Below are 9,907 nucleotides of genomic sequence, written 5' to 3' on the forward strand. Positions count from 1 at the left end.
AAGAAAATCACATTGAGTCCCAGCCCTGTGTGCCCACCATGCCTCCAGACCCCAGGATCCCACCACCTCACCTCTGCTGGGCTTCCAGGGCCTCCTTCTTGCTCCGGGCCTGGTCCCCCGGGGGTGGGGAATTGATGTTTCTCACAGGTGGTGGCGTCACCTCTGCCATGGGCTCCTTGGCTCCTGGCTCTTGGTCAGAAGCCCCTCTCTCTGTTTTCCTCCATTTGGCCCGTCGGTTCTGGAACCAAACCTGAGTCCCCAGGGGAGAAGCACATCCAATGAAGGCAGAAAATCAGACAGGAGGGAATCAGTACCCAAACCCAAATGCCTGGGTTCCGTACATTGCAGCAGTTGCTCCTCTCTCTGAAAGAGCTCCCAAAGCAGTGCCCTCTGAACTGCAGCTTCAGACCCAAAGATGGGTAGAAGGCATGACAGGAATTTTTAATGAAGGTGAAATCATAGAAAGTATCCAAATGCTCTGCCCACAGTAAGGGCACAAGTGTTATCGTGTGGAAATGCTCCATGTATTCAAGTGCCCTTATTTAATGTGAAATGTATCTTCTATGGTTGGGGGGAGGCAGGAGGAGGAATCATCATGAAAGCAGTCTGCAAAACACTGCCCTGGGGTTTCCTCACCAAAAATATTCATTCACTCTTCCAGCAGGTCCTCCTGAGCACTCAAACGTGTCTGGCCTAAGACCTGCGATTTAACCCCAAAATCATTTCTGACACATCATGAAGCTTGTGACCGGCAACCCAGTGCACCCATGAGAAATAATGACTCTGGAATCAGCCCTGGTTTAGTGTGAATCTGGTTTAGAATCCACCCCAACCCTCTAAGGCAGGTAGACCTAGCCCCATTTTACAGATGAGAAAACTAAGCAGACAAGCTAATTAACCGGCCCAAGGTCAGGCAGGTGGTAGGTAAGTGACAGACCCACATTTGAAGACCAGTGGTTGGGCTAAGGACCAGATCCGAACTCCATGGAAGTAATAACGGTGGCCACCCCTGAACATTGTTAGCACAGAGATGCACGGAAAATGCTGAGCACTGTGCCCAACACACAGCAGTCACCCGGGAAACATTAAGTACCCTTATCTCTGCCATCATCAGGTTAGGAAGACACTTGTGATTCACCTGCTCTAAGTGCCTTCTTAGAGGCTGGTGTGGAATTCTCCAAGCCTTGGCAATCCCAACAATATCTGCATGCAGAAGGACCGCCTCACGGCAGCCGAGCAGGCGGGGCCCAAGATGTTCCCAGAGGTCAGTGCAATCCTGCAGCTCTTTATCCAGCAGAACCTCTTCCCTCATCTCCTGGGAGATAATTCCTGGCTTTCAAAAAAGGCTTGGCTAGACCTCCCTCCCACTCCCCCGGGCATCCTTTCCTCCTCCCATCTCACGCCGGCCCAGGAGAGAGCCCGGGTCCCAGGGCTGAGCCCTCCGTCAGCCCCCCCCCCCCCCCCACCACTTCTGAATGTTCATTCTCCTTTAACTCAGTTTCTTTCTTTTTTTAATCGAGTTGGCTTTTAATTGCACATATCAGCAACCATTGAATAATGATTTTATCTATATTCTAAATTTAGGGCAGTTAAATGCAAAGCAAAATGCAGACACTTTCTTGTGTCTTAATTGAATGAAGGTCACAGCTATAACAACATTTAATTGAGCTATTTTTCATTATCATATTTTAATGACTTTGCACTGACAGTTCGCCTGCTTCTGAAGAAAGAGCATGATGGAGTCGTTTATTTCCCTATTTAGTTATTGTTTGACAACATCAGCTTCGATTAAGACCCTGCTTTATAGAACATTAATCATATTTGAATGAGCAAGAGATATAAATGTAAACACAGCTCCCTTCCCGCCACCACCGAAGCCCAAGTCCCCACATGGAAGCTCACTAAACAAATGCTTCACAGCCATTGTCTGTTTGCATAATAGCTGACAACAGCCCGAACAACAGTTCTCAGCCTTAATTGTTACCACCCCTATCTCACCCTTGCACCTTTCAGGGAGAAGTTATGATCTTCCACTTCTGAATGCTCAATAATTGTGTCATTTATCTCAATTTGCAGTTCAGTCTTTAGGCAGCTATTGGCAAGCTGGCATTAAAAAAAGAAGGGATAGACAGCATCCTGGCCAAAGGAGATTTTCATTTCCAAATAATAATCAGTTTAATTTGCCTGCATATGACCAATGATTCATGTTCAGATTTAATAATCAGGATCACATAATCTGATTATAGGGGAAATAATTTGTTTACAACCCCCAATTTACTGCCCAGAATTCCATTATCTCTCTTCAGCCATTGGTTTTTAAGAGATACTAACATGACCCAGGGGAACCAAAAGCAAACTATTATATTTCCTACAATTAGATCTTTGCATAGTCTTAACCCCAAGCCCCTACATAAAAAAGAACAGAAACAGCATGGAGGAAACCCCATAAATAAAATGAATATATAATTGTGCTCAAAGAATAGCTCTCCCGGAGAGGCGGCTCTGCGAATCTGTTCCTCCCGCGCTCGGGCACATCTGCTGGGCTCCACGGGTTTGTGTACTTAAACGTAATCACTGTGTGGCTTCTAAAAAGAAATCCTGCTTAGAGACGGTCACCGAGGGCCAGCTTGGAGGCAGCCCCCTCGCTGCTGCCCTTTAAAGATTTTTAAATTGCACATGTTCTTTGGATCCACTTCACTGAAAGGGTCCGCGGACAGGGGAAAAGTTGGACATGATGCAATTTCTGGAAAGCAGATCCTACCCTGTTCCCATCTGAAAACACAGTTCTCTGCAATTGACCAGCCTTACCCCAGAGCAGTCAGAGCTGCTTTGAGAATAGCATCTCAGCTTTTTTTTTTTTTTTTTTCCAAAGCAAGGAAATGGATGTGCATTGATGTAATTTAGTACCTTAGAGACGCGGACAAATTAGTGTAGAACATTATCACTAGTTAATTATGAATGACCGATTAATCAACCTAATCTAATATTCCACATTATGTTGATGTTATTAAAGTGCACCATGAAAATGACAGATAGTCTTCATTTGCTTTCTTTGGCCAAATGTGCACTCTGCCGTCATGATGTCAAAAAAAAAGTTTGCCAGTTTTAATATGAGAGAGTTAAATAATTAAAAAGAAGGTTTACCTGCACTCTGGCTTCTGTGAGGTTTATTTTCATGGCTAGCTCTTCTCTGGTGAAGACATCGGGGTAGTGTGTTTGAGCAAAAACTGCCTCAAGAGCTTCCAGCTAGTGAAAGGAAGAAAAATATTTACTGGTGAGAGGCTGTGGCAAGGTGAGAGGAAGCATATGCATATTTCACATTTGCTAGGAGTGGGTGAGGAAGTAGTTTCACAGATCAAATAGAGGAGGAAGAGGGAGAAGAGAGCTCTTCAAAAAGATGCCACAGAATTCAGATTTTAACCATGGATATCTTAGAGGCTAAGACTTAATAACGAGGTATCATGCTCATCCAAGAAATAAAATGAGAAGCACAGATATGTAGATGCTTTTACATGTAAATATATTCTTAGGTATCAAAGATTCTGAGGGTGGCCTGAGGAATCAGAGCAATCCACACAGCTTTCCCCATAGAACAGAGGGGGAACAGAAACAACTTGCAGACGCCCTCACTATGTCAGTCCCACAGAAACTACCTAGAGGTGTTCAGGCCACCTTCCTGACAGCTCCAGTTTGCACAGATCTAAGGGAGAGAGCCCAGGTCCAGAAAACAGAGAATGAGAGTCTCACTTGTAGCCCTTCCATTTATGGACGGCGATACCTTCCAAAAATCAGTCAGTTTTTTGGGCCCCAGTCTTCCCATCTATCTATCTACCCGCATTTCTCAAGGTTCAAATGACATTTCTGATGTGGAAGTGTTTCCCCAACTACCAACCTAAGGCAAATGCAAGTGATCACTATCGCCGTTTCACTTCCTAGCTGGGATCATAAGGTCCATCTGCCCTCTCCTCAAATGGATTTCTTGACACATAAAGTGTTCAAGAAAACAGAAAGATCCAGTTTCCATAGTTGGCTTTATTTTAAAAGACAAACAAGAGCTGCTCCAACTCTGATATTTTGGGAGGCAGGAAGTAGCTAACTCTCAGAAAGGGAGGGCCATCCTCACCTGCTGTAGAGTAAATGTGGTCCGGTTCCGGCGCTGCTTCCTGCGCAGAAAGCCATCGTCGAAGTCTCCTGGAGAGTGATTGCCAAAGGGTGCAGTACCTACTGGGAGCAAACTGAGTCAGCCTGAGCAGAGGGCCTCCCTGTCTTCACAGCGACCCCAGATAAACGTGCTTGTTTGGAGATAACTCCAGGTAGAGTCCTGTCTCTCCAATGGCATCTTTCTCTGCTGATCTCGTGGGGGTCCCTTCTTTTCCACTTTCTCATGCTCTCTCTCACCCAATAACCTTTGATTTTAGGCCCAACTCTTGTTTATTTTTTTTTTAATTTCATTTATTTATTCATGAGGGACACAGAGAGAGAGAGAGAGAGAGAGCTAGAGACACAGGCAGAGGGAGAAGCAGGCTCCATGCAGGGAGCCCAACGTGGGACTCTATCCCGGGTCTCCAGGACCACGACCTGGGCCGAAGGTGGCACTAAACCGCTGAGCCACCCAGGCTGCCCCATCAACTCTGTTTATTTCATAGGGCAGGTGAAGACCTTCCTCCCCCAAAAAGGTCAAATCGGCTTCTTGTGAAATTTTGGACTCTACTCTGGGAAGCATCACTGGCTTGAGGCAGAGCCTTCACCTGCCCTTTGGTTTCCAGCTGTACGTGCATCCAATGTGCTTTGATCTCATCCCCTACCTCAGATTCTTTCATGGAAGCCTCCACACTTCCCATGTGCTCACCTGTTAGTTTACTTTCCCTTGTTTCTTATAAACAACAAGGCTGCTGGGGGTGGGAGAGGAGAAAAAACATTAAGAGCTTTCACTGCACATTTCTCCCAGAACTTTAGGACACAACGAGGTAAGAAGTTTATAAATGAATATTAATTACTGTTGGTCACAGCTCATCAGCACCATAGTGGATCTGTTATATAGATGTCCATTAATAAGAGGTCTGCACTAATAGCTAGCGTCCTGAATTCCAAGCAGACTTAAGCAGAGCCACTCTCAAAGAGCACCCCACCCTCTGGCCAGGCTCATAAAGGGCCCATTGCTCTCCCTTCCCTAAAAAGAAAGGTGTTCTTTCCACTGTCCTCCTCAGCAGTCCCCAAAACTCATATAAAAGCCAGAGCAGAGTTTTGCCCCAAATGTGCATCCAGATTTTTTTTTCCAAATATGCACCATTTACTCAACAGTCTACAATGGCTTCTTAGAAAAACAAACGAGTGAGTGCCCAATTGCCAGTGAATGCTGTACCTGCTGTGGGCTCTGGTCTCAGAAGCACTGCATGTTTGGCATTAGAAGCCAGTAAGCCACACAGGCAATCTCCCTCAGAAAGACCTCAGTCCCAAAGAAGCAAGATCCTCTGGACTTTTTAAAATTCAGTCTACTAACGGGGGTCCCTCCTACTTATTATTCTGCTCTCCAGTGCTACATCCTTTGCCACGATACCAGTCTCTCCTGAAGCCTTCCCTTCCGTCATCTTGTCCAAATTGCACTCTTCCTCAAAGCCCTAGTTACAAAGATTTCTCTCCAGCTCATTGGAAACTTCAAAGGGACAGCCTCAAAGCAGTCTTATTTACATTATTTTGCAGGAAATCAAATCATCTCCCTTTGATTGGTGAGGATGGAATGCAGACTCTGAGATGCTCCAAACATGATCTGCCTCAGCCTTCTAACTTATACTTGCTGGCTTGCAATTGCTCCACAACGTATGCACGTAATTTCTGCAAGTGAAACATTGTGTGTCAAATTGAACCCTAAAAAAGACTGAGTGGACCATCAAATTAATAAGAAAAGAGGAAAACATGAGGAGGCTTTTTACTTAAAAGGAAGTAGAAATGTTGATAATATGAAAATGTTACACCCTGCCAGTAATTAAACAAAACAGAACCATAAACTGCTATTTTCACCATTTTGACCAAAAAAAAAAAAAAAAGTGTATAATGATACCAGTACAGTTAAGAGTGTAATAAAATGTGCATGTTCATTAACCATTTGTAGGAGCATTAATTGGTGTAGCCTTATTAGGGGTTAGGGGGTAATTTGACAATATTCATAAAAAATTTCAGTACAGATACACATATTTAATCCAGGAATACATTAAAGTGTGCCAAATGAGAAAAAGAATAACATTCCTGGCAACATGACCATAGGAAAAAAAAAAAAACAACAACAAACAACTGGAAACAGCCAAAGTCCCCATCAGTACAACGTATAATGGAATATTACACAGCTGTTTAAAAGAAATCCATAGATCTGTATATATTGACATGGAATAATCCTCAAAATATATGTTGCAAAGTTAAAAAAAAAATCCCAAGGGATGTGGCAGTATGATCTCAATGTAAATGAGGCATAACATATAGGGAAAAAAAAAGTGTTTTTCTTGAGGGAATCACAAGACACCAACAAAAGAGGTGGTGAAGAAGGAGGATTTCACTTTTCAATGTGTAGGTTTCTATTTGAATTTCCTAAGCAGGTATACGCAGTACTTTTTAGTTCAATATTAGTAAAATTATCTGAGAAATGAGATGATGAGCCATGCTTTGCTTTCTTCTTTATGCCTCTCTAGATTAATAAAAATGAAAAATTAAAAAACTCATAGGCTGAAAGAGATGTCATATTCCAAAAGTCTGTTTTCAGCCTTCCCATATGCAGCAGATCACCTATTCCCCCGCAATACTACACTAACATAAAACACCCTTTCTGCAAAACTGGCTCAGAAACACATCTGCAAAGGAATAAAAAGGTGCATAAGACACATCTCCTTTTCTTCTAGTCATAGCACTCAAAATCAGCATGAATGTGGGATGTGCCTAGGGTGTGGGAAGGAAAGATGAGTGGCCAACAGCTTAGTGCCCCAGGACCATGATAGGCCAGGCCAGGACTCCCCCTAAGTGACTTCTGCAACCCATTCTGCAGACAGAGCTTTCCTCTAAGTTACCCAAGCAGCCCACCTCCTGTTAAATACCCAAATCTTGACCTTCCACTCTTTAACCTCAAGAGTGGGCCATGTCATACCAATCAGTCCAAACCCCAGGTTCAGAAGGCAGAGAAGGCATGTCCTCCACACATGCAAAAGATCTCCCTCCAGGCCTGGTGTACAGTGTCAGGGGCTGTGCCTTTCAACTTCCTCATAAAACAGGGCAGCACAAATCCTTGGAGATTAAAGGAGGTGAAATGCAGGCAAGTGTCTGGTCTTCCCTTTTTAGGAATGTTGATGGAGCTAACAGGGTTTAGGCACTGATCCTTAGCTCCTTTAGAAAATTCTACTGAATTCTTAAAAGCTTCCATGGTTAAGCCAAAAACAAACTGCCTGAAATCCCTGTGCTTGCCAGCCAGCTAAGGCTTAGCTACTGCTCCAGGTAATTGGAGACAAGGCAGACGAGCTTGTTCTGATGTGTCCGATCCCCAGGTGCCTCACCACCTTTGCCCTCCCCCTATGCCTCTCCCCCATTCCTCCCTCCATTTCCTGGCCTCCAAAACTCTCCCATCCCACAAATAAATTAAAGGAGTAGGTAGGTTGTCAAAGCCAAGTCCTGGTATTGCTCCCAGTTATTAAAGTTCTCGTATCGCAAGATTAAGACTCCTGCTCTGAGGAAGATGCTGTTAAAAGTTCAGAATGTGTGGCTTTGCATTTGTTTGATGTCCACCCAGGGGGTCCCCCAGGCCCTGTGTGTGGGCACCAGAAAGCCAAGCTGTCCCCTTCAAACAAACTTACTCCCACCTAACAATCTAGTGCACAATCCAAACCACATAAGGGATCCTGAGGCAAAATTTCTTCTAAGGCCCTCAAAGTCTCAAACTCTTGGCCATGGCTGCCCCGGGGAGTAGGGAGTGGTTGGCATCTGGGGTCAAGAAACCCAGTGAGACACAGGGAAGAAACCATGCCAGGGCACATGGGGTGGTGGTAGGTAGGGTCACCTAGTTCCAGACAGCCATCGTGGCCGGCAACAGACCTTAAAGCTTCCCTGAGCAGTACTGCCCTGTGCTCCAAATGAGAGCAGCCTAGCCAAGGGTCCTTCATGGTCACGGTTGGGATCAGGGTGATGAGGGCCAACTCCCCAGTCCACCTTGGCTTTTCGGGATGTTTGCAAAACACCGTGAAAGATTGATGCGGCCCCCAGGGCGGAGGAGACCCCATTAGAGGCGTGACACCAGCATCTGTGCTGGGAGGACCGGCAGGTCCCTGCTGAGCGAATAGCCCCGGGGCCAACCCGCCCAGGCCGCGAGGGAGGTGGGAGGCAGGTGGGGAGAAGGCGGACGGCTGGAGCGGGGTGTAGGGGGGAGGCCGGGGGCTCCCGTACCCACCGCCCGGCCGTTGCAACCCACGCGGAGCGGGAACCCAACCACGCACCGGCCACGCTGCCGCTCGGGAGCTTCCTGGCCAGCGAGTGCGTTCCGAGCGGCCCCAGGCACCGCGCTTACTCACCGTCTAGCTGTGGCGGACAGTGGAAGTAAAACATCGCCGACGGCCGGATCCGCTGGGCGGCGGGGCCTGGGAAGGGTGACCGGGAGGGTGACCGCTGGACAAACACGGCGCGCGAAGCTCCGGCCTGGCTGCAAAGCAAACAACGATAAGGCTAAGTCTCCCTCTGCACGCGCGGGACCGGTCCTGGGGCGCACTGGGCCCTCCTCCTGGAAGCCACCCCCTCCCTCAGCCCACTGTGGGGACTGGCGGGGACATGGCAGCGCCATCGCAAGCCCGGTCCCCTGTGGGACAGCCCTTCGGGTCGGGTCCACCGCGCGGGCCCCAACGCCAAACCCAGGCAATCCGGCCACCGGCTCTCCGGGGTCCCCGCCGCAAGCCCTGCGCCCCGGCCACCGCAGCCAGGACCAGCGAGCGCTCCAGGCCATCTGCGCGAGCGGCAGCCCGGGCCGGGCAAGCAGCGGAGCCCCGCGGCCGGCCGCGCGGGGCCGGGTGAGTGGGTCGGGAGGCGCGCGTACCTCGGCGGCGGCGGACGAGGTAGGGCTGCAGCGTGACCGCCCCTGGTCCGCACGCCAGGCTCGGCGGGAAGCGGGCGGGGCTCTGCGCGGCTGGCGCCCGCAGGCCCAGAAAGTGACTCGGGAAGTGGCCAGATGTCTTGCTGTCTGTCTACAGCGCGCGCCGCCGCTCAGCACTCGCCTTTATAATCTCACGCATAATTGGCCTTAATCTGATTATTTCCAGCGCTGTCTACAGCGAGTAACTTGGATAGGTCTATTGGGCCTTACAAATGGCCCACGTGGTGTTAAAAAAAAAAAATCCATCATTTCTCAGCAAACATCGGAAATGTTTTTCTTCTTTTAAAAGAGGATAGAAACAATCACCACTACCACCACCACCCCCAAAAGGCATTTTCTGAACACTCCACCCACACCCACCCCCAGTCTCCTCTGACTCAAACCTTTCTCCGTGAAAGCTTGGATTTGGGCTCGCCCTTGTCAGAGGCCTGGCGACTCCCGGGCTGCGAATTGACAAAGCGCTGCTAATTGTAGCTGCGGGATGGGTTTTTGGGGGGACTCTTTGCACACGGCTTTCCTTTCCAAGCGACTGTACAAAAAGGAAAGTTTGATTTTGTTCTCAGCAAGGGGTCCCTGAATTTATGTTCGCTTCTTGATGCAAATGATATGCGGTGGGACCCTTCGCAATTACTTTTAAAATGCATCCGAGGCAGACACTCAGCGGAGAGAGACCGCCCTTCCCTCTGCCTGGGTGAAAATTAAACTCTAAAGTACCGGGCTGAAATTTTCAAGTCAGGGGCGCGGGATTGGATCAAATCACATAAACTGCAAAAAAAGCAAGTCTAATGGTGCATA

At 47.8% G+C, this 9,907-nt stretch overlaps 1 protein-coding gene across 1 annotated transcript in view; it reads right to left on the reverse strand.

Annotated features, from left to right (window-relative positions):
• Window positions 1–8,574, reverse strand: part of DRGX (dorsal root ganglia homeobox) — a 32,327-nt gene extending 23,753 nt beyond the window's left edge. The window contains exons 1-4 of the mRNA XM_025466345.3: window positions 8,541–8,574; window positions 4,124–4,221; window positions 3,145–3,246; window positions 72–250 (exon numbers count right to left, since the gene is read on the reverse strand). Coding sequence (XP_025322130.1) covers window positions 72–250; window positions 3,145–3,246; window positions 4,124–4,221; window positions 8,541–8,574 — 413 coding nt within the window. The remainder of the gene's footprint in view (window positions 1–71; window positions 251–3,144; window positions 3,247–4,123; window positions 4,222–8,540) is intronic.
• Between the last annotated feature and the right edge of the window lie 1,333 nt (window positions 8,575–9,907).

The sequence above is a fragment of the Canis lupus genome, chromosome 28 (genome assembly GCF_003254725.2).
Source record: "Canis lupus dingo isolate Sandy chromosome 28, ASM325472v2, whole genome shotgun sequence".
NCBI lineage: Eukaryota > Metazoa > Chordata > Mammalia > Carnivora > Canidae > Canis > Canis lupus.